This window comes from Manis javanica, chromosome 3 (assembly GCF_040802235.1).
Source record: "Manis javanica isolate MJ-LG chromosome 3, MJ_LKY, whole genome shotgun sequence".
In the NCBI taxonomy this organism is placed as follows: domain Eukaryota; kingdom Metazoa; phylum Chordata; class Mammalia; order Pholidota; family Manidae; genus Manis; species Manis javanica.
Window position 1 is genome coordinate 210,966,930 of NC_133158.1, and position 25,412 is coordinate 210,992,341.

Here is a 25,412-nt window from a genome sequence, read left to right on the forward strand (position 1 = left end):
GCTAAGCCTTCATTACCACAACAGCCTGACTCTATTTCTGCCCCTCAAATTCCTCCAGACCCAGTCTTCCAAAGCCTGTTCTTCATTTCCATCTCCTGCAAGAAACTTCCCCAACTCCCCTGGTTTCTAAGAGAAATCCTACCCAGCTCCTCCTGCCCCACCTTCCCAGGCTCCGTGGCCGCTGCTCCCTCCCTGTGCCCCCACCTGCTCCTGGTTGTGTGCCCTTCCCCGGCTGTGCGCCTCCCCTGCACTCAGTCCTCCTCAAACCTCGGCTCCGGCCTCCTTGCCTTCTCCTCTCATGCAACCACGCAGGCCTGTTCAAGGCCAGTTTTGTTCCTCTGAAGGCTTCCCGGCTCTGTGTGCCTTAATGCATGGATATGCCCTTTGCCCCGGGACCGCCCTTCATGGCCTCACCGCCCCCCAGACTCAGGTACTCAAAAACACACTCTTTCAAAATAAATTAGTAAACAAGGACCCAGGGGCTTTTTCCTCAAAGACAAGTTGAGGCTTTGTTTGAAGACTCTTTTTCTGTTTAAAATATACAGGGATGTTAGCTTTAGGCTTCCTTCTGAAAGCAAGAAAAATCCAAATTTCTTCTTAGAAGGCAAACATTCCCCTTTTATAGATTAAATCTGATCCTCAGGATAGACACCTAGGAGAAGACATATGTACTAATTTCTCTTACGTTAACACCAACAGTAATTGGGCGCTGACCTCCAGCGACGATGAGGCATGGCTGAGCCGCAGGTAGAGTGTGGAGGGCAAGTCAAAGGTCAGGGGTGAAAGTGCATTAGACACTCTTACGTGGCTAACATGAATTCTGGCAAACTATTTCATAACAATTATCAGAAAGCAAATTATATTTCCCTCTTTATATTTTCCACATGGAAACCATATTGTAACTGCAAGTTGATTGAACATCATTAATATACTATGAAAGCAAAGATGTACCATCTAAAAAAGTAGTTCTCTATTTACAAGAAAAATTTATGCAAGAATTGACATAAATATATCATAAATCTAGATAGATGGATGGGTGGACAGATAGGCAGATGATAGATAGACAGACAGATGATAGATATAGATGATAGATGATAGATAGATAGATAGATAGATAGATAGATAGATAGATAGATAGATAGACAGATGGTAGGCAGATCCTTAGATAGGGGATATATAGAGAAGTGTCTATCCTGCTGGTTCTGTGTCGCTGGGAGTCAGCCTGATGCACCCGCGCTGGCACCGGGGGCCCAGGAGGGGACCAGCAGTACTCAGGGGAGCCTGCAGCAAATGAGGAAAACCACGGCCGAGAACTCTGGTTCACTCCACCCACAGATCACTTTCCAAAAGCAAATAGGGTCCTCAGAGATCACTGGGTGGTCCTGGGCCCCACGATCTTTAGAAAGAGGAGCCATCAGTTCAGAATCTCTGCCTCAGAGACTATCGATCGGCAAAATCATACAGGGCAACAAAAATCCAGAGGGAAACCACGGACATTTTTTGTGAATCAATCAGATGAACTTGGGTACGAGGCCAATTCACATGACATCTTGTCACTACAAGACCCTCGCAGAGAGGTTACCACAGCCCTCCCCAGGGTCACACACCGGCGTCCATCAGATCAGTGCTTAAACATCAGCCGCGTGGCTCAGGGCGGGAGCAGAGGCTCCAGAGCTGAGAGCCCGGCCCGCGGCTGTCTGGCCTTGGGGAGGCACCACGGGAAACCTGTGCTCTCATTTGTAAAATGACAATAATTACCAGGCTTGCAGGATGACTGAAACATGACGTGAATAGAAAGCGAAACCAGCTGCTCACTACAATTTAGGGTAATTTGCAAGACAACTCCTAGGACCCCTCACACGGGAAAAGCAACCCCCTTCAGTTGTGCCTACACGGGGCCCGACGGAGGGGTCCCCAGAATCGTGAGGAGGAGCTAATTTTTCATCTCCAAGAGCAGACCCCTTAGGGAAGTAATTGGCTGATAGACAGTCCCTGAGAGAGAGGAAATGGGATTCCGGCAGGCAGAGCGTCTCGGCAGGGCTGGGACGGGAGGGTCGGCAGGGCACCCTCCACATGGGGAGCCCCATGACCCCCAGATGGGGGAGGTGGGCCTCAGCAGGCTCCCAGGAAAGTGAAAACAAGCCACATTACAATCACCAACCCATTTGATTCTGACAGTGACCCTTTATAATTAGATCATCTCTAATTAGACTGCCTTTATGTTTTTCTTTTACAAATAAAGAAACTGAGGCTCCAAGAGGAAGAGAGTTGGCTGAGCTGAAAATGTAAGAGGCGGGACAGGACCCTCACATGGCATGCGGGATTCCACACCTACCCCCTCTCCCCAACACCTGTGTCCTCGGGCACAATGCCACAAGGTGCCCGCTCTGTGCTGGGACGGAATTAGGTGCTGGGATATAATGATCAATGAGGCAGACAAGGCCCTAAGTCCCATAAAGACAGCAGTGAACAGGTGAACCATTGTTTTTGTAAAAGAATGATCAAGAGTGAACAAAACATCCCACCCTTGTGGATCTTTTGCAAACAAGGAAGGCAGATGTTAAACAAGCACAAGTGTGTTGAGTCTTACAAAGGAGAAGGGCAGGATGTTATGGGAACACGTCATGGGCGGGAGTGGGTTGGCATGAAGCAAAGGCTTCTGGGAGGAAGTTGAGGTGAAGCTGAGAACTGAAGGATGAATAGCAGCTATGTAAGGTTGGAGGGAGAGGATGGGCTTGTATTCCAGGCTAAAGGAAGGACCCAGGTTTCGGCCCTGGTAAGAGAGGGACAGCACCCCAAGGCGCAGAATGAAGGTCACACACGAAGGCATGAACGCGTCCCAGCATCCATGTGGCCGGCCAGGTACACAGAGAAAAGGCTAACAGGGCCAGTCTTACTCTAGAGATGGAACTTATAACACATTTATATTAAAACAGAGATATGCCATGCAACAAAGTGTGAAAAATCTGCACATATTTTGAATTCTGTGTGAGCCCTCAAAGAAATCCCCAGCTTGGAACTCACCCCCACGACCACCTATTCGCCCTCGTCCACATTGCTGAGGGTCACAAATCCTTCAGACCTCATGCAAACCAAGCCCTCAGAGCAAATGTAGAGGACTCAGGCATATTGGCTTCACAATGCTTTATTTCAAAGAACTAAATAACTGGCCATTTTCCCCATAGAAACCTGCTTGGTACAGCTCTCCAGTTCCATGTCATCTAACCCTCCTTGTGGTCAGAGGCCCGCAGGCCACAGGGAAGTCTGAATTGCTCATCGGCCATTTCCTTCCTGAAGGAATTTGCAGCCCCACACAGGGATTCTTGAGCCTTGCTGGACCCACCAGAACAAGTACATACAAGGGCCTGAAGCAGAGAAGAAAAGAGAAATAAGTACGAGTGATGGGCTTATATCAGAAGCAGCAGGAAAATGTCAGTGATTAAATTTAAAAGTCAGTTTTAATTCTGAGAATATGGAAGTCAAAGCCCATTCGATGTCAGATCAGCTAATAGATTAAAAATCCAATTAGAAATTGTAAGGCCCTGCCAGCAACTGAAGAAGCCCTCCAATCTCTCCGGTGACAGCGGCCAAGTGAGCAGCCTGGTAAAAATGCAAATTAGATCCGCGCACTCCTCTGCTTGAAAGCCTTTGATGTGCACTTGGAGAAAAATCCGAACTCCCCATCCCTGCTTCCAGAACGTAGGCCTGTTTTTCCCCAGTCACTGCCCTCAGCTCTCGCTCCCCACCAAACTCCTTCCTGCCTCTGAGCCTGTGCAATGCAATTCCCCAGCTGGTATCCTTTGCCACTCAGCCAGGGGACACTCCTGGAGGGGGCCTTCACAACCATCCCGTCTAAGGGCATCTGCCAGTGTCCCTCCTGATGGCACAGCCTATTTCTCACCTTCTGAGCACCAAGGACAATGTTTCTTTTTTGTTTACCTGTGACCTGTCTCCCCACAGAAATGTCACCCACTGAGCACAGGCGTCTTGCCCATCTTGTTTGCCGGTAAATTTCTGCTGGGAGACCCGTGTGCCCCAGCCTCCCATGTTTCTGTGCGTCTTGTGAGGGAGTCTCTGACGACTCTTTGTTCCCGACCATCCTTTCAAGGATGATGGGCAAGTGAACAGCCCTGGAAGGTCTCCGAGCTCACTCAGGGTTGCTTCCTGGCCAGTGTAGTAAAGATAATGTCTCCATCTGGATGCAGAGGAAAGGCCAACCATGGCCCATTAGCTATTCAGCTCAAAACAAATCTAAACAGAAACTAGACAAAACAGTGTCAGGCTACATACATACGTAGTAAGCTCTTTCCTAAACAGCCGGGGCAATGTTGGCAAAACTGGACAGCTACATGCAAGAGAATAAAACTAGATTACTGTCTAACCCCATACACAAAAGTAAACTCAAAATGGATCAAAGACCTGAATGTAAGTCATGAAACCATAAAACTCTTAGAAGAAAACATAGGCAAAAATCTCCTGAATATAAACATGAGCAACTTTTTCCTGAATGCATCTCCTTGGGTAAGGGGAACAAAATAAAAAATGAACAAATGGGACTACATCATGTTAAAAAGCTTCTTTACAGCAAAGGACACCATCAGCAGAACAAAAAGGCATCCTACAGTATGGGAGAATATATTTGTAAATGACATATCCGACAAGGGATTAACATCCAAGATATATAAAGAACTCACATGCCTCAACACCCAAAAAGCAAATAACTCTATTAAAAAATGGGCAGAGGATATGAACAGACACTTCTCCAAAGAAGAAATTCAGATAGCCAACAGGCACATGAAAAGATGCTCCACATCGCTAATTATCAGGGAAATGCAAATTAAAACCACAATGAGCTATCACCTCATACCAGTTAGGATGGCCAACTTTGAAAAGACTAGGAACAACAAATGCTGGCGAGGATGTGGAGAAAGGGGAACCCTCCTACACTGCTGGTGGGAATGTAAGCTAGTTCAACCATTGTGGAAAGCAGTATGGAGGTTCTTCAAAAAACTAAAAATAGAAATACCATTTGACCCAGGAATTCCACTCCTAGGAATTTACCCTAAGAATGCAGGATCACAGTTTCAAAAAGACATATGCATGCCTATGTTTATTGAAGCACTATTTACAATAGCCAAGAAATGGAAGCAACCTAAGTGCCCATCAGTAGATGAATGGATAAAGAAGATGTGGTACATATACACAATGGAATATTACTCAGCCATAAGAAAAAAGCAGATCCTACCATTCACAACAACATGGCTGGAGCTAGAGGGTATTATGCTCAGTGAAATAAGCCAGGTGGAGAAGGACAAGTACCAAATGATTTCACTCATCTGTGGAGTATAAGAACAAAGGAAAACTGAAGGAACAAAACAGCAGCGGAATCACAGAACCCAAGAATGGACTAACAGTTACCAAAGGGAAAGGGACTGGGGAGGACGGGTGGGAAGGGAGGGAGAAGGGGAGTAAGGGGCATTATAATTAGCACATATAATGTAGGGGGGGTTACGGGGAAGGCAGTATAGCACAGAGAAGATAAGTAGTGACTCTATAGCATCTTACTACAGTGATGGACAGTGACTGTAATGGGGTATGTGGTGGGGAGTTGATAATGGGGAGAGTCTAGTAACCACAATATTGGTCATGTGATTGTATATTAGTGATACAAAAAAAAAAAAAAGCCAGGGCAAACAAACCCAAAGTTCACAATAATACTTCTTCGTGGGGAGGCAGGGAGCCTGGAAAGAAGCCTCCAGAAGTTTCCATGCTCTTGGGGACTGTGGTTAATGTTGTCATTCAGTTGGGCAGTGGACTCACAAGTATTCATTTTACTTTCAGGTGTCAAACCAATACATAGTGACAGATACTGTTTTGTATTTTCAAACATTTCTTCGTTACCATTTTCATATGAACAGGGGCCGTCTCGAGGTAGTAAGATTATGGATGATTTCCTCCTTCCAGATGATTTTCTGAATTTTCTAAGTGCTTTTTAAGTAATACATATTGTTTCTAGAATCAGAAAACATAAGCCCTGAAAAATATATTATTGAGAAGGTAGACTGACAACTGACAAGTGGAAGTTTGAAAGCCTTTCCCGTTCATTTAAAAAGAACAGCAATTGTCAGCGCTCTCCTGCTGGCCGTGGCGCGGCGGTCCGGGGAGCTCCAGAGCTCTGCGCCAGCTTCCGTCTCTCCTCTTACCATGTATACTGTGTGCTCACAGCCCTGTTCACGTTTCCCAAACACATCGTGAAATGTATTTCATATACAGGGGTGTTTGTGTGTATAAATAACATTATGTATATATTATATTACACAAGGATATATGTTATTGGCATTCAATATAAATAATACATGTGCATTATATGGGGGTGAATTGTGCTCCCACAAACAGATACGTGGAAGTCCTAACCCCTGCTCCTCACAATGTCGCCTTATTTGGAAATAATGTTAGCACAGATGTTAATTCATTAAGATGAAAGACTTTCCAGGTTCAGGACTAGGGTGGGCCTCTAATCAGTATGACTGGTGTCCTCTTATAATAGAGGAAATTTGAACAGACACCCACGGAGGAAAGGCAATGTGAGGGGATATACAGGGAGAAGACGGCCATGTGGCGGTGGACACGGAGATTGGATAATGTTATCTAGAAGCCAAGGAAGGCCAGGGATTGCCAGAAACCATGAGAAGCTAGACAAGGCAAGGAGAGGCTCCCCACTGCATGTTTCAGCAGGAGCAGGGCCTGCGGACGCCTTGCTTACAGACTTCTAGCCTCCAGAACTGCGAGAAAATGATTTTTTGTTATTTCAAGTCACCCAATTTGTAGTGCTTTGCAGGCAGCCCGAGGAAACTAATGCACATACATAAAGCATCTTATATACCCATATAATATAGATCACATATACAGATGGCATATATTATCTATACTATGTATAACATACATGTATAAACACACATGCACTATATTATATATAAAAACTATAAAAACTAATACAAGCACCACAGAAATGTATAAAATAAAGTCTCCGTCCCTTCTCAATCCCAAGTCTCAAAGGTAACTGCTGTTAATAGTACCCTTCTGGCATATTGTCAAAAACGATCTATGCATATATTAGTATATGCATTGTATGTGTGTGGCAGGTAGAATAAAGCCCTCCCCGCCCCTGCAAAGATGTCCTTGTCCTAATCGCAGAACCTGGGACCATGCTACCTTGCATGGCAAAAGGGACCCTGCAGGTGTGAGGAAGGCTCCTAAGCGGGGGCAGATGGCGTGGGTTACCCGAGGGGGCCCCGGAGAATCCCTGGGCTCCTTACAGGAGGGAAGCAGGAGAGTCAGGGTCAGAGAGAGACTTGAAAATGTTACAATGTACGGACATGGGAGCCGAGGAATGCGGGCAGCGTCTGGGAGCTGGCCAAGGGAAGGGAAGGGATTCTCTCCCAGCGCCTCCGGAAAGAGGGCAGCCCTCCTTGGTTTTAACCAGGGAGAACCGTCTCAGATCCCTGACCTCCAGGACTGTAAGAGGACACATCTGTGCTGTTGTAAGCCACTGAGGTCACAGCAATTTGTCACTGCAGCAGTAGGAAACCCATACAGGGTGTGTGGGAAAATACTTACTCGAGACAGAAAAGGCTGTTTTCACGTCTACAATCCCTCGCCGGCTTGAGCAGGATGATGGCAGCAGGAGGCAGCCTGGAGAGCAGAGGGGTTTTGATTAAGGAAAAGAGAACCAGGGAGAAACCCCTCGTGCAGGGGGACCTGGAGTCAAAGAGCTTGGAGCTTAGGAGGGAAGCGAGTGAGGTGGTCCGTCCAGCTGGGTAATTTAAGGAGACTCAGCAACTGAGAGGGATAAAAGATGAAGTGACTAATTGGGAATTTTTAAATTAAATTTCAGCATGTAGCAAATTGTTAGAACCCTTTCCCCCGTCTCTCCAGGACAATTTTAGTGAAATTTACATTATTTACTAATGTTTTGTGAAACTGGAGTGGATGTGGGGGATGCAACAAAATTCAGGGTTTCAAGGGTGCCTGTGGGGGCTCAGGTACGTGGTGGATGAAATAATCACCCTGGAACCAAGCCAGGGGTGTCCCTCAGCGTGATGGCCAAACGGGCGGTTTCTGGTCCAGTAGGGTGGAGACCTGGCGTGAGCCACAGTGGTCTTCAGAGAAAACCTGGAGGAGTAAGTCTGAGGTCAGCACTACGGAATGGAAATTCCCTGCACATGATTAGATTTTTTTTTTTTTTTGATGGACAGGCAGACATCAACTGCATTGTGGAAACGTGGTAGAGTGAAAAAGTCTAAGAAACTCCTTTATGAAGTCCCAGGCGGGAAGGAAGTTGGTGTGTAACTCTGCCCCAGGGCATCTCAGTTCTCTGGCCTGTTGAGTTCTTCCCTAGATACAAAGTCTCTACTCTTGTTCCCCTGGCCCCTCTGCAGAGGGTTCAGGTTGCTATTGAGCAATGGGGAAGCCAAGGTCAAGGCTGTGCTTTAGAGCTGGAGGCTTTTGCAGGGAGAAAAGGGCCAGGGATGATGAAAGAAGCCCCTGGGAATGCCATTGGGATGTTTGGTAGATTAGAAGTTATGGCCATAGCATTTTTCAGCACCTCTCACCAAAAAGCAGTGTCTATTGCTGTGCACCTTGAAGCTGGGCTGGCCTTCATACATGCCCCGGTCAAGTGAATGTGGTAGAAGTGGTTCCGTGTGAGTTCTAGAACCTAGGAGGCCTGTGGCTTCCAGTGTTCTTTTTAGGCAGCCACCATGTAAAGAAATGCAGGCTCTCCTGCAGGAGACGGAGGCCACATGAAGTAGACCCAGCACCTCCCGGCTGACAGCTGCACAGGGGCTCCATCCACCAGAGGGACGTCACACTGGATCCCAGTGGACACCACATGGGTCAGGGGTGAGCTGCACCCCCTGAGCTCTGCCCAAATTCCTGACCCACAGGTTCATAAGCAACAAAATAGTTACTTTTACCCACAGAGTTCTGGGGTGCTTTGCCACATGGCCATAGATAGCCACCCAACAGAACAAGGAAATGAATATAAATATACCACAATAATTTAAAAGTTTTCAGGGTCCACTCTCGGGAAATAAACAGGAACCAGACAATAACTGGGCCCTCTGGCTTTTCATGTCAACTCCAAAAAAAAGGAAAATCTGACACAATTCTTAAAGGATAATCTTAAAGGTAGAGAAGAAGTGGCTTATGGGTTTTACAAAGTATGGCAGACAGAAAGCTTCCTAGAATCCTCTTTAGAATTTCCCTTTATCAAATGTGTTTCACCAAGAGCAGCTGCCAAAAATCAGTCTCCCTCCGTCCCCCTGTCTCTTTACTCACGTACACACACACACAATCCCCTACCTCCCTGCCACACACTCTCCTTGAACTTCTTCCCCATCATCAGCTGTCATCTCTGCGGCCAGTGACCCAGCCCAGAGTCCCCTGGAAGTATAGCCTCTTTTTCCCTGACCCTCTCCTTCTGTAGGGAGCAGCCACTTGGAATCAGATGAACCGTTCCCCCCTTCATTACCTACTCAAGCCACGATGGCCAGCCTTGCCAAGACCAGTACCACGTTTTTCCAAATACTCGCTTTCTTGTCTTCTGAGACTACAGTTGAACTCCAAGGCATCTTCAGTTCCAGCTCAAATGCCACTTGTCAAAAACCTTTTTCCAAGCACTTCACTCCCATCCCCACAACAACAGACCAACTGAAATTACCTTCTTTATTTGCTGACCCCGTTAGCTCCACCTTGTTCTACAAAGGTCTAGCTACCTCCCTAGTTTATAACCTGCTTCCATCAGGTGCTGTGTCTTATTAATCTTTGTAACTACCACAGGATCTAACTTAATACCCTGCACATGGCAGGCACTCAGTAGATATTAGTCACATTGCAAGTAATTTAAGCTAGGTCATCAATTCAGGTCCATTCCAAAAAAAAGTCATATTCACCAAGCTGGGGACATTTGCATACAGAGCCAGTCCAAAACTGGAAACAACATCAAATAATAAATTATTTAAAATATAAATTTCTTTGTATTTTAAAACCCTGAAAGTAATGGGTTTTGTTTGGGAAGTGATAATAGGAATGATTTTTTCCTTCTGCTTTTCAGTGTTTTCCTAAATAAATGTCTTTAATAAATGTGTATTTCTTAATAAATGTGTGCTTATTTATAATAACTTTTAAATGAGCCAATCAGAAAACAGAAATCATATTAGCATATATATTTAGTCCACTGGATTTTCTTTTCAAAATAACATTAAGGAAGATGCATTGTTTCTTCAGGCTGAATTCACCAGCTTTCTGGCTCTCTTGGCTGAATATTCCACCAGAGAAAGAAAAGTGATGTTTGGTCCAGCTGTCGGGCAGACAGAAGTCAAGCATCTAAAGCCAGTCAACCCACATGCCCAGCTGGCCAGGTTCCCATCTCCAGCTGAGCCTTGGGATTTAATTTTAGACCCAGATTTATGCATGAAATTCTCCGATCACATCCCATCCCAATGAATTATCAAAATGGCTCTAGTTTCTTTATCTGAAATCTTTTCAAAGTTAAACTTCAAGAAATATGTTCTTATTTGGGAAGCCTTCCTCTTGATCTCTTTCCTTAAGAGAGTCTAAAGTTGTCTTTAAATTCGAAAAAAGATCTCAACTCAGTGGGACTGCATCAAACTAAAAAGTTTCTGTACAGCTAAGGACACCATCAACAAAACAAAAAGACAAACTACAGTATGGGAGAATATATTTGTAAATGATTTATTTGATAAGGGGTTAACATTCAAAATATATAAAAAACTCATACACCTCAACACCAAAAAAATAAATAACGTGATTAAAAAATGGACTAGAGGACTGAACAGGCATTTTTCCAAAGAAATACAGATGGCCAACAGGCACATGAAAAGATGCTCCTCATCGCTAATCATCAAGGAATGCAAATCAAAACCGCAGTGAGATATCACCTCACAACAGTCAGAATGGCCACCATCTAAAAGCCAAGAAATAACAAGTGTTGGTGAGGAGATGGAGAAAGGAAACCCTGCTACACCGTTGGTGGGAGTGTAAACTGGTGCAGCCACTGTGGAAAGCAGTATGGAGGTTCCTCAAAAAACTAAAAATAGAGAGACCATACAATCAGTAATTCCACTTCTAGGAATTTATCTGAAGAACACAAAATCTCTGATTCAAAAAGATACATGCTCCCCTATGTTTATCACCACATTATTTACAATAGCCAAGATATGGAAACAACCTAGGTGTCCATTAATAGATGAATGGATAAAGAAGATGTGGTACATATACACAATGGAATATTATTCAGCCATAAAAAAGAAAGAAATCCTGCCATTTGCAACAACATGATGGACCTAGAGGGTACGCTAAGTGAAATAAGCCAGGCGGAGAAAGACAAATACCATATGAGTTCACTTATATGTAGAATCTAAAAACAAAGCAAAGCAAAATGAACAAAACAGCAGTAGACTCATGGATGCTGAGAAGTGACTGGTGGTTACCATGGGGGAGGGGTTGGGGTGGGTTGCTGGGGTGAGTAAGGGGAATAAAGGGGCACAAAAATCTCAATCATAATATAAGTTGGTCACAGGGGTGGAAGTACAGCCTGGAGGATACAGCCAATGATTCTGTAACATCTTTCTATGTTGACAGATAGTAACCTCACTAATGGGGGTGAGGATTTAATAATGTGTGTAACTGTTGAATCACAGTGTTGCATGCTTGAAGTCAGTACACTATTGTATATAAACTATACTTCAATTTTTAAAATATACTTTAAAAAATCTCATCTCCTCAATCTAGAATAAAAATCCTTCACCACCTGGCCCCATCTGCCCTTGTAGCTTCATCCCCAGGTACTCTCTGGAACCGTGTTTCTCAGGGTGGCTGATGGAGCAGCTGTGCTCGCATCACCTGGGCGCTGGTGAGCCCATCTACTGATGCAGATGTGAGGCCAGGCTCCAGCCACGTCCCGGTCCACCCAAGCTGGCCAGTCGCTGCTGCACAGCCAGGAGACTGCTCTGCCATTCCGCCAACACGGCACGTTCTCTTGTGCCTCTGTCTAGAACGTTCGGTCCTGCTCCTTTGCAGACGGCTTGTTTCCCGAGAACTCGCTTAGATGGCACCTGCCCCGTGACCACTTCACCAGCCTCTGATACGGACTCAATATTTGAGCCCCCTGAAAATTCACATGCTGAAGCCCTAACCTCCCATGTGGCTGTACTTAGAGATGGGGCCTCTAAGGAAGAAATTAAGGTTAAAGGAGGTCATAAGGATGAAACCCTAATCTTACCGGATTCGTGTCCTCGTAGGAAGAGACATCCGCGAGCTTGCTCTTTCTGCCTCTGCACACACACAAAGGACTGGTCGTGCAAGTGCACAGTGTGAAGGCTGCTGCTTGCAAGCCAGGAGAAGAGGCCTCAGGGTGAATTTACTTTGCCAGCACCTTGATCTGAACTCCCAACCTCCTGTACTGAGAGAGAAGAAATTTCTATTGTTTAAGCTGCTCTGTCTATGGCATTCGTCAGGCAGAATCAATTATTTCCTTGACTGTTCCCCCACTGGCTAGTCCCCCATGAACTTATCGCTTCATACTATAATTAGCTGGATTCTTGTCTGGCCTCTGCTAAGACAGGAGCTTCTTGAAGACAGGGTTGTCCCTGCACCCGGCAGAGGGTCCCGCTGGAGCTGGGTGCAGCAGAGGAGAGGGAAGACCCGAGGCAAGTTAGGGCCAAGTCGGGGGCGTGTGGAGGGGCAGTCTAGAGTAATAAACACAATGTGGTAGCAAGACCACGAACTTTCAAATCTAAAACACCACTTAAATCCTGTTCCAGTCCTTAGAGGCTCTCTCTATGACCCAAGGAAGTCATGTAAGCCTCCCTAATCACCATTTCCTCACCTGAAAAATGTGGATGGTACCCCCACTTCTCAGGTGGGGTTGCCAAATAAAATGCAGGATGCCCAGTTAAATTTGAGTTTCAGGTAAGTAATAACAGTTGTTTTCAGCATAGGTAGCCTCTCTGAAATATCTGGGACATAGTTCTACTGTGAAAACTTATTTATTGCTTACGTGAAATTCAAATTACTTTATTTGCTAAATCTGGAACCTATCCAGGAGTATTGTAAGGACTAAATGCAAATGATGGCCAGGACCTGTCAGCAGCACACGTGCGGTAGGCACTCAAGGCAGAGCACCTATTAAAAAACAGGAAACCATTAATACTACTTGCGCAGGAGCATGACAGACCATCTGTCTTAGGGGTCCTAAATTTAGCTCTAGCAAGAAACAATTATTTGAGATTTGTTAACGTGCCTAGAAGTGGAAAGTTGAACTCATTTAAAATGTATCACGTGAGTGGCTTTCAATTATAACTTTACCTCGTGCAGGTTCTGCCCCAGCGACTTTGTAATCTAGCGGTTTCTAAGTGTCTAAAGTTTCTGCACATAATGAATGGGGATAATCACTCTCCCAAAATGCTTGGCTTTGATCATAGTGTGTCAGACATATGGTCTGACGCGAATGACAATTGTCGAAATCACTGTTTCCGCTCAATTACGTCGCAGCCCAGCGCTCGGAGCTCCGTTCTCCGACAAGCCCTCTCCCCTTCAACAGCCCCAGGTCTCCACCCAGGGCTGCACTCGGAGGATGGGATCCATCTTCCTTTCACACGGGACTCCAGGGGCAAACAAAACATTTAATAAATCAACAGAGAAATCATGTAAAACTTAACAGAGGTATACTTTTTTCTCCAGCTTCACTGAAGAACAAGATGTGACAAGACCGCCAAGCCCAGTGTCCCATAATTTTTTTCTCCCCCATTTCCTGGACACCTGGTTGGACATCTACGGTCAGGATCTTCCAGTGTCCCTTCAGCCAGATGTGCCCATGGGACTCATTCTAGCCCGTGGCGGTTGTAGTTGGAAGTGACATGTGCAAATTTCATTTCACTTACTGAGAATGGCACCTGCTAGTCTGGGCTTGATGAGGTCATGGTGCAGAGGTCACCTACCTGCCCCCGACCAAAACATGAGAGAGGAATAATCTTCAATGTTCTTGAAGCCACTAAATGTTCTTGGGTCGCTTTGTTACATCAGCCTAACCTCTACTCTTTACTATGACAAAATTCGTCCATGTAACTCTTTCCTCAGAGCCATTACTAGAATGAAATCCACGTGCCCCGCAGGAGGCCTACAGGGCCTTGCAGACATGCCTCCTCCCTGCCTTTGCAGACATGATGCTCCTCCTTGCTGGCATCTGCCTACCTTCTTACTCCCCCTCAGAGGCGTATCAGGTGTGCGGCAGGGGCTGGATGTCTGCGCCCTCCCAGAAGTCAGGCGCTGAGGCCCTAGTCCCCAGTGTGGCTGTGTCTAGTCGTGGGGTCTTTGGGCAGCAATTGGATTTTGATGAGATCGTGGGTGTGGAGCCCTCATGAGATGAGATTGGTGCCTTTATACGGGATGAAGAGGCCAGAGCTCACTCCACCACGTGAGGACACAGCAGAAGACGGGAAGAACACACCGCGATGCCCCCTAATCACAGACCACCAGCCCCAGGGCAGTGGGAAATACGTGTCCATTGTTCACATCACCCAGTGCATGGTTTTGCTAGGGTTGGCTAAGACCCCTGGCCAACAGCTCTAGCATCTCGCCTCCACCCCCGGCCTCCTCTATTTCTTTCCTTCTCAGCATGCATCTCACTCTGTAATTGTTCATTGATTCTTGGGCTCACTCATGGCTCTGTCACACTGCATGTCCCCTGACAGCAGCCACATGGCCTCTCTGGTCCCCACTGCAGCCCAGCCCACCGAGTAATGCCCTGCACACAGGGGCATTCCACAAACGTGTCAAATATATATACAAATTATATATCTATATCTCGATATGTACAAATATATATATATATAGATATAGATATATACAAATATGTCCAGAAACCTAGGATGTCTCAAAAAACAACTTTCAGGAAAGTAGAGATTTCAGATCAAATATAGACATCATCCCTAAAAAAGAGGTTTGTGAACGGTTGATTTTATGTGTCTGACTGGGTAACAGGATGCCCAGATATTTGGTCAAACATTTTTTCTAGGCTTATCCGTGAGGGGTTTCTGGGTAAGATGAGCATTTGGATCAGTGGACTGGGTGCAGCACAGCACCCTTCCCAGTAAGGGTGGGCCTCTCCCATGCCCTGGAGGCCTGAAGAGAACAAAAGGTGGAGGAGGGAGGAATTGTCTCTGTCCATCTGCTCTGGGCTGGACCATGTCTTCCGCCCGTGGACCGGGACTTCCGCCGGCAGCCTTCCTGGCCCTCAGCCCCGTGTTCTCTGATGGGGGAGGCCACCAGCCCTCCTGGGCCTCCAGCTTGCCGACTGCAGAGCATGGGGCTGGTCAGCCTCCATAATTGCATGAGCCATTTTCTTACAGTCTCTCTGTCTCTCCATGTTTGTAAATACATTCATACACATATACATATGTGTGTATAATAAATTGTTCCAGGGACTTATTCAGCTTTATGCATATATGTATCTATTCAGATATATATAATTTTATTCATTTATTCAGATATATGCTACATTCTGATTTATTCATATATATTCAGATTTATTCAGCTGCATGTGTGCGTATGTGTGTATTTATATATAGGTGATATTTTGTGGTTTGGACAACGTTCTTATCTGTTTTCAGATATGATTATAGAAAGCCCTTGTTTCTGTCTTGGTCTGTCACGGTCCCAGAGTGTCTAAGGCTGATAGGATATGAAATCTGTACGTTCAGCAGAACGCCCAGTAGAGAAAACATGAGTAGCCACGTAACTCTAGCAGTGAGGAAAATGCAATGCAGAACAACAAGATGCATTCACTCCCATCAGACTGCAAAACGTAAGATATGGTGATGAAAATGTTGGCAAAGAGGAAGAGCCAGGAAACTCCATTTAGTGCACAGAGAAGTGTAAATTCTTATGACTCTGGAGAATTATTTGGCAACATAGAGCAAAGCAGAAAAAGTGCATGTGCTTTGACCTGCAAGTCCCAAACTCTAGAAAAGCCCTGAAGAAATTCTTGTGAATGTGCACAAAAGAACACATTTAAGAATGTTGGTTTTATGTCATAGAAACAAAACAAGTCCAAAAAGGGGGGGAAAATGTAACACACACCCACAGGAGAATGGATGAGCAACTGACGTTATTCTGACGTTGTAACACCAGATGGCATTTAAAATAAAAGCACTAGAGCTACAGTCACCAAACAGAATAAATCCCTGAAACAATTTGAACAAAAGAACCATGATTCAGCAGGACATTTACAACAAAATATCGTTTTTATAAACTTCTAAGACAGGAAAACAATGCTTTCTAATCTTTATGGATACACAGCATATGTGGCAAAAGTGTAAAAATGTGGATGGAAATGATAAAGGCTGAATTCATGAATATGATCCCCTCTGGGGAGAGATGAAGGCAGGGGAAGCCATCCCAGACGGGGTCCGGGAGGCCTCCATTGTATCTGTAATGCGTAATTTAGTTAAAGAATTCCCCTGCAAATATGACTTAATATCAAGACTGGATGAAGCTTGATAATGTGTATGTGGGTTTTCATATATTATTCTTTATTCATGTGTCTACGTTTGAAACAGTAAGTTTGCTCTTTGATGTGAGTGGGAAGATGCAATTTCATTTCTCTCTGTAGAGACAATAGGGAAGAGCAGTGAAGGAGCCAGGAGAACTAGGCTGGAAGCCACAGACCTGGGGCCACAGGGAAGAGGACAGTAGGATGTTCTGGAATGCCTCCAGGACCTCCTCCAAGAAAGCCTTTCTTCATCCCACCTCCAACCCAGTTCTGGACTGGGTTCAAGCCCTATGTATTCATCTATCCCTGACACTTAACCACAGTCAGTAGAAATGACCTGTTTTCAGCAGTCATAAAAGCATCTCATCATTTTATATTTGTAATACATTTTTTTCATATATATATAACTGATGCATAAAAGTGGTTATCTCAGAGTGGAGGGGATCAGGTGATTTCTACCTTATGATGTGCATTTAATAATATGTATACATCTGTCTGCCTATCCCAGAACGAAACTTCCTTGAAGGCAGGGACCATAGCCCAGCCAGATTACTAACCTCTCAGAGCACCGCCCTGCCCTCGCTCACAGGATGGCTGGAACTTTGTGACTGAGGGGTGGGCCCTTCAGGAGAAGAGCTGAGGTAATAAGGAAGGAGGTGATGTCCAGGCAGGGGGGAGCGGCCAAGAAGCATGGTCCTCCCTGGGCTTTGCTGCCATGAAACCCCACATGCTCTGAGATGGGAAAAGAGAACGGCCATGCATTTAAAGGTGTGAAACAAACAAAACAAAAAAGACTGGCCCATGGACCCCGTGACTTTTTACAGAATAACAGAGTCTTAGAGTAGGATGTGATCTTATAGATACCTTGTTCTACTGTTTATGTAAAGCCCAACTCCCTTCAACAGCATCCCCCCAAAAATGTCCAGCCATTGGGGACATCAGCGTCACCCAGGAGAGGCCATCCTGTCTTTGGACAGCTCTGTTGGAAACGCTTCCTTTCGATGGGTGAAATCTGGCACCCTATCTCTGGATTCTGTGGCTTGGAGCCCTAGAGTGAAAGATGAGCTTCCTTGGTGCCTTCCTTCTGCTCTGGAATGGAACTTAGCCTGTTACTGTCAGTCCCCAGGCCAGCACACAGTGTGCTCAAGGCCCACGGGGCTAGGGAGGGGCACGCTGGACCTGGGGACCAAGCAGACATCTGCACGGAGAGGGAAGGGGGCTCTCCATCCAGAGAGCTCTCCCCAAGACCTCCTCTCCACCTCGACCTCGCATCTCACCCCCACCAAGCCTCCAGGTCTAGTTCTATCAGATTCCTGAGGGCAACCAAGGAGGGCAAAGTAGGATTGAGCTGACCTTGTTCTCTGATGATTATAACTCTGAGTTTCCAGGTCCTGTTCCAAGCACTTATATTTAATCCTCACTACAAGGTAATCCTACCTATGAGATGGGTCCTACTAGCCCTTTTGAAGGGATGAGGAGACGGGCATGGAGGTGTTACAGGACTTGCCCAAGGCTGTACAACCAGAAGGTACGAAGTAAGATTTGAAAGTTGAGGCCTGTCCTCCGTGCCTGTGCTCTGACCCCCATGCCATGTGGGCTTCCTTTCACACCGATGGACAGAACAAGTAGCATACAGTTTACACGCTGGCCCAGCACTGGAATGAGAGACACCAAGGCTCGACGTCCCTTCAGTAGCTGGTATGACAAGGAGCTCCAAAATAGGCACAAACTGGATACTTGGCAGCCCTAGGCTTGTTGGCAAGAAGCAGCAAGCACCAAATCAAAGCCCACAGGACGTGGCGTGAGGACAAGGCCCCTTCCAGAGGCAAGGGCTTTTCCACCGGGATAGCTTACTGGAGGGTGGATAAAATTATATGTGACTGGGAAGGCACAAGTGGGGTTTTAAGTCCCCTAAGTGGGGACAATAGGAAAGAGCAGTAAATGAAGCAGGAGAACTAAGCTGGAAGCTACAGACCTGGGGCCACACAGAAGAGGATGTCCTCAATGACTAGACATTTTTGGGGGATGCTGTTGAAAGGACTTGGGCATTAGGCAAACAATAGAACAAGGTGTCTGTAAGGTCACATCCTATTCTAAGGCTCTGTAATTCTGCTCTGTATACAAGGTCTATCTGCTGGGGATAGTTTCCTGGAGACACAGAGTGGATAAAGTATATACCTCTGTCTACACTCTGCACAGGGTATGTGTGTAAGGCTGCATCTATGCTGATGTCTGCGTGATGCATGTTGTGCACGTGTGCATAATCTGATCTGAATGAAGGTTAGAGCTGCCTAAGACACAACTCTAATCAAGTAAAAACCTAACTAGAGAAACAGCTCATTGTAAAAAGGCAGCTGAAGCTTCTGTGCTTTGAGCCAACAGACCTGGGCTGATTGCGGACGAGAAGAATGTGAGACCCGGATGAGAGGTGGGGCCCTTCCTTGCCACCTGGACTTCCATGCTCTGCCCACTGAAAGCCGCCTTAAGGCTCCTCTGTTTCACTCGCCAGTGCCTTGGCCCAAGTGTTTGCCAATTTGGGGGGCTGATTAGACCCACAGGACCAGGAACATTCAATCTTCACTTCACAATCCCAGTGTAGTAAGCATGGGCTGGACAAGTGACACATAGACCTCAGGAAAAATTAAGCCACTTCTTTTCCGTTGTTATTTCTTTTTCTCACATGCGGAGACACATGATACCATCTGCAGCAACATGCTGCAGTGAAAAGTTATGACTGCCTGAAATGAGGATTCTTCTCTCTCCTGAACTGCTCTCTGAATTCCCAAAATATAGTCATATCTGAACAGCCAGGTTATATACAGCTCACCCAATCCTTCTTGGGATCTGTTCCTCTGGAAGTAACTCTCTCAACACCGGCCAGCATAATCTCAAGGGAAAAGATACTCGGCCCAGAAACAGCCTTCTCTCACTCAGTGTCTTTTTGAAGTTTCTTCTGCACACAGAAGAAAGTGAATGGTGACTGGTTTACTTGCCTTCTTCTGGCTTACTCTACTCAAGACTAAAGGTGTTCCTATAGAACAGTAGGGAAGGAGTATGAATAACTGTTTCAACAGAGAGAGATGTCCACGCTATTGAACCTAAAAATTGGACAGGGTCCCCAACCAGTAGGCATCAGATGACATTCAGAGGAACAGCAAATAAGGAGAGAAAGGGAGGAAGAGCCACAAGAAACAAGAGACAGAGAAAAGAGAGAAGACAATCAGGAAAGGAAGAGATAGTGTGGAGAGGAGCAAAGGGCTTGGAGGCAAAATAAGGGGACAAGAATAAATGACAGATAGGATTTGGAAGACACAGTAAGGGTCAGCCAGAGAAAATAAATAGGGACAGACATACAGAGACACATGCAAAAACCACATAAAACCAAAAGGCAAAGTGACCACTGGCTGAGGTCCTTTCTCTGAAAACAACCCAAAACAACTGGTCAAAACCTGTGATGACAAGTGTATCACTGGCAGGACCATCTTTGAAGGGAAAACTACAGGTGAAAGCCTCTAAGATATAATTGTATCTGCTCTTTGTCTCCAGTAAGTTATCCCTGAGGGAAAGCCTGGATAGAGAGCCCTTGGGCTCATGCATCCAAGTGGATCTTGCACAAGTTTTCAGGCTCTTGAGGAAGAACAGGTGGTGAGCCACAGGTATCGTCATTTTGCTTTAAGGTAATGTTGGATGTTCTTTCCCACTCACTCTCTTCCTTCATAGCCAGGAAGCCCGTACACACCACCCTCTGGAAGGTTCCAGTGAGCACAGTCAGGGATGAGATGTGACAACCCTACAATCCTCACAAACCTATGGGTGAGTAGGAATATGGAACACAGGTAAAGTTTCCAGGGCATTTTTGGTTGACATCAATGATGGTCAGGTATTTCCCCATATTTTTTTAAATGTTTTATTTCCTATATCTAAGCTCTATATTGCTGATAAATACAGAAGTCCTTGGCTATAGGCTGTTTGCTCATCTCAGTCATTCCCAGGCTCAATCAGATAGACTCCAAAGCTCTAACTGGTTGCTAATAATCCCTCCTTTGGGGAACACTAAACAGTCTTCATAATGTATTCATATACATTGAGTAAAGGATGTTCATAGAGACCATTTAAGAAAGGCAGGTCCAACAACTTAGATGAAATGGACAGCTTTATAGAAAACCACAACCTTCCAAGACTGACCCAGGAAGAAACAGAAAATCTGAACAGACCAATTAGCAGCAATAAAATTGAATTGGTAATCAAAAAACTACCCAAGAATAAAATTCCTGGACCAAAGGCTTCACCGCTGAATTTTATCAAACATTTAAAGAAGAGCTAATACCCACCCTTCTTACAGTCTTCCAAAAAGTAGAAGAGGAGGGAATACTTCCAAACTCATTCTATGAGGCCAGTATCACTCTAATACCAAAACCAGGCAGACACCAGAAAAAAAGAAAACTACAGACCAATATCCCTGATGAACATAGATGCAAAAATCCTCAACAAAATATTAGCAAACTGAATTCAAAAATACATCAAAAACATCATCCATCATGATCAAATAGGATTTATTCCAGGAATGCAAGGATGGTGTAATATTCAAAAATCCATCAACACCATCCACCACATCAACGAAAAGGACAAAAATCACATGATCATTTCCATAGATGCTGAAAAAGCATTCTACAAAATTCAACATCCATTCATAATAAAAACTCTCAACAAAATGGGTATAGAGGTCAATTAAATAAAGGCCATATACGACAAACCCACAGCCAACATTATACATAACAGAAAAAAGCTGAAAGCTTTTCCTCTAAGACTGGGAACAAGACAAGGATGTCCACTCCCCCCACTTTTATTCAACATAGTACTGGAGGTCCTAGCCACAGCAATCAGACAACACAAAGAAATAAAAGGCATCCCGATTGGTAAGGAAGAAATTACACTGTCACTATTTGCAGGTGACATGATATTGTACATATAAAACCCTAAAGAATCCACCCTAAAACTTCTAGAACTAATAACTGAATTCAGCAAAGTTGCAGGATACAAAATCAATACACAGAAATCTGTGATATTCCTATATACTAACAATGAACTAGAAGAAAGAGAAATAAGGAAAACAATTCCATTCACAAATTGCATCAAAAAGAATAAAATATCTAGGAATAAACCTAACCAAGGAGGTGAAGGACCTATACCCTGAAATCTAAAAGACACTCATGAGAAAAATTAAAGAAGATACCAATAAATGGAAATACATTCCATGCTCATGGATAGGAAGAATTAGTATTGTCAAACTGGACATCCTGCCTAAAGCAACCTACAGATTCAATGCAATCCCTATCAAAATTCCAACATTCTTCAATAAACTAGAACAAATAGTTCTAAAATTCATATGGAACCACAAAAGACCCTGAATAGCCAAAGCAATCCTGAGAAGGAAGAATAAAGCTGGGGGAATTACACTCCCCAATGTCAAGCTCTACTAAAAAGCCACAGTAATCAAACCATTTGGTACTGGCACAAGAACAGACTCATAGATCAATGGAACAGAACAGAGAGCCTTGATACAAACCCAAACATATACAGCCAATTACTATACAACAAAGGAGCCATGGATATACAATGGGGAAATGACAGCCTCTTTAACAACTGGTGTTGGAAAAACTGGACAGCTACATGCAAGACAATGAAACTAGATTATTGTCTAACTCCATATACAAAAGTAAACTCAAAATGGATCAAAGACCTGAAGTAAATCATGAAACCATAAAACTCTTAGAAGAAAACATAGGCAAAAATCTCTTGAATATATAAATGAGTAACTTGTTCCTGAAAACATCACCTTAGGCAAGGAAAACAAAATAAAAAATAAACAAATGGGACTACATCAAACTAAAAAGCTTCTGTACAGCAAAGGACACCATTAGCAGAACAAAAAGGCATCCTACAGTATTAGAGAATATATTCGTAAATGACATATCTGATAAGGGGCTAACATTCAAAATATATAAAGAGTTCACATGCCTCAACACCCAAGAAGCAAATAACCCAATTAAAAAATGGGCAGAGGATCTGAACAGACACTTCTCCAGAGAAGAAATTCATATGGCCAACAGGCACATAAAAAGATGTTCCACATCACTTATTATCAGGGAAATACAAATTAAAACCACAATGATATATCACCTCACACCAGTTAGGATGGCCAATATCCAAAAGACAAGCAGCAACAAATGCTGGTGAGGATGCAGAGAAAGGGGAACCCTCCTATGCTTTTGATGGAAATGTAAATTAGTTCAACCATTGTGGAAAGCAATATGGAGGTTCCTCAAAAAACTAAAAATAGAAATATCATTTGACCCAGGAATTCCACTCCTAAGAATTTGCCCAAAGAAAACAAGATCCCTGATTCAAAAAGATATATGCACCCCATGTTTATCACAGCACTATTTACAATAGCCAAGATATGGAAGCAACCTAAGTGTCCATCAGTAGATGAATGACTAAAGAAGAAGTGCTATATATACACAATGGAATATTACTCAGCCATAAGAAGAACAAATCCTACCATTTGCAACAACATGGATGGAGCTAGAGGGTATTATGCTCAGTGAAATAAACCAGGTGGAGAAAGACAAGTACTAAATGATTTCACTCATCTGTGGAGTATAACAAAGCAAAACTGAAGGAACAAAACAGCAGCAGACTCATGGACTCCAAGAAGGGACTAGCGGGTACCAAATGGAAGGGGGTGCAGAGGTGGGTGGGTAGGGAGGGAGAAGGGGAATGGGGGCATTATGATTAGCATACATAATGTGGGGGGGAGCATGGGGAAGGTAGTATAGCATAAAGACAAGTAGTGACTCTATAGCATCTTACTATGCTGATGGACAGTGATTGCAATGAGGTGTGTGGGGGGGACTTAATAATATGGGTGAATGTAATAACCACAATGTTGCTCATATGAAACCTTTTAAGACTGTCTATCATTGATTCCTTAATAAAAATAATACAAAATAATTTTTTAAAAATATATGGAAGTAAACTAAGTGTCCATCAATAGATGATTGGAGAAAGAAGAAGTGGTACATATACATGATGGAATATTATTCAGCCATAAGAAAAAATAAATCCTACCATAGGCAACAACATGGATGAATCTAGAGGGAATATGCTCAGTGAAATAAGCCAGGTGGAGAAAGACAAATACCAAATGATTTCACTCATTTGTGGGTATAAAAACAAAGCAAAACTGAAGGAACAAAATAGCAGCAGACTCACAGACCCCTGAGAAGGGACTAGTGGTTACAGAAGGGGAGGGGTTGGGAAAGGTGGGTGGGAAGGGAGAAGGGGATTAAGGGGCACTATTGTCCGCAATCACAATATAGGTAGGTCACTGGGGAAGGCTGTACAACACAGAGAAGACAATTAATGACTCTATAACATCTTGCTACACTGACAGACAGTGACCGCAATAGAGGGGGTGAAGACTTGACAATATGGGTGAATGTTAAAAACACTGTGGTTTATGTGAAACCATTGTAAAATTGTCTATCAATGATACTTTAATTAAAAAAAGAAAAAGAAAGAAGAAAGGTAGGCCCAAGTATGATTTTCTCCATTCTCCAAGGGAAGCCCAGAAGCACTGAATAAACCCATCCAATGTGTCACAACCCAGCCATGGCAGAGACCAGGCAGACTTAGCCCCCGATCCAGTTCCCTTCATTTCCTGCTGTACCACCTTGACTGTATCCACAGGGCAGCAGAACTTCTGTCCACACAGATGTTCCCGTTTTTGCTTCAGATCTTTGTTGTTTTTAATTAAAGCATCACCACATGTGAGTCTCGACCTACGTTCCACCACCCTTCCTCCTTCCCCAGAGACAACCACACTCTTGAACCCAGAGTTTGTCACTTCCGCGGATATTTGATAGTTTTATTACTTGGTGTGTCCACATGAACGTTGTCAAGCATTGTTTTGTAGATTTCCAAATCTCATATATCATGTTTTCCGTGATGGTTTTGAGCTTATCCCTACATTTGCTCTAATCCATTCATTTAAACTTATTGGACACTGCATGGGAAAGTCCAATGTTTCCCTTCTTGCCGCCGCCCTCCCCAGGAATGAGTGTCAGAGTTTGGAACCAGATGTGCTCAGTGATCCCTCTTGCGCTTGCGGTGGGCCAATCCCCTGCTATGATACAGCCTTTACTAATTTCCATTGGGGTTTATCCCAAGTGATTGGATTAATGAGATGGTTGATATAGTAATTCCGCTGCCATCTTCATAATTAGTTCTCAGTGGCAATTGTTTTAGTCATGATCCTTCACAGTAGGAAGAAGTCAAGATAAAACTCTGGGAGAACAGGAACTGTGAAGGGGACTTAACTAATTCCTACTCAAGGAGACCACTAAAACTGGTGAATAAAAGCAGTTTGAGCATGATAGGAAAGGATTTAAAGGGATGTCATCTCCTAAAAATATTCTGAAAAAAATTATTAAACTAAACAATCATTAACTGAGCACTCATTTTCGGGGAAAACTCTAGGAATTACAAGGCATAACAACAGAGTAGGCTGGCATATGTTGAACTCCTGGGATAGATGGCCATGGGAGCCGCTCATTGCCTGTGATATCCTCTTCTGCGCTCCCCATTATATGAGAGCTATTTACGAGCCCATCCGCCCTATTGCAACTGCAGTTCTATGATGATGAGAGCCATGTCATTTGTCCCTGGAGCCTGGCACATATCTGGTGTTCCATTTTGCAAATGAGCTGTTTAGTGAAGGAAGAAAAGTAGCACCAGTTAAGTCCTACTGACATGTAAAAATCTCCTAGAGGCTGTC

At 44.4% G+C, this 25,412-nt stretch overlaps 1 protein-coding gene across 2 annotated transcripts in view; it reads left to right on the forward strand.

Annotated features, from left to right (window-relative positions):
* The window catches only part of ELP3 (elongator acetyltransferase complex subunit 3), a 126,553-nt gene that overhangs the window by 98,297 nt on the left and 2,844 nt on the right, over positions 1-25,412 (forward strand). Inside the window, exon 15 of one of the 2 annotated variants that reach the window (XM_037024690.2) lies at positions 20,294-20,373. The exons of the other annotated variant lie outside the window; for it this stretch is intronic. Coding sequence (XP_036880585.1) covers positions 20,294-20,358 — 65 coding nt within the window. The 3' untranslated portion in view covers positions 20,359-20,373. Of the gene's footprint in view, positions 1-20,293; positions 20,374-25,412 lie in introns of those variants that run through there. 2 annotated transcript variants of the gene reach the window in all.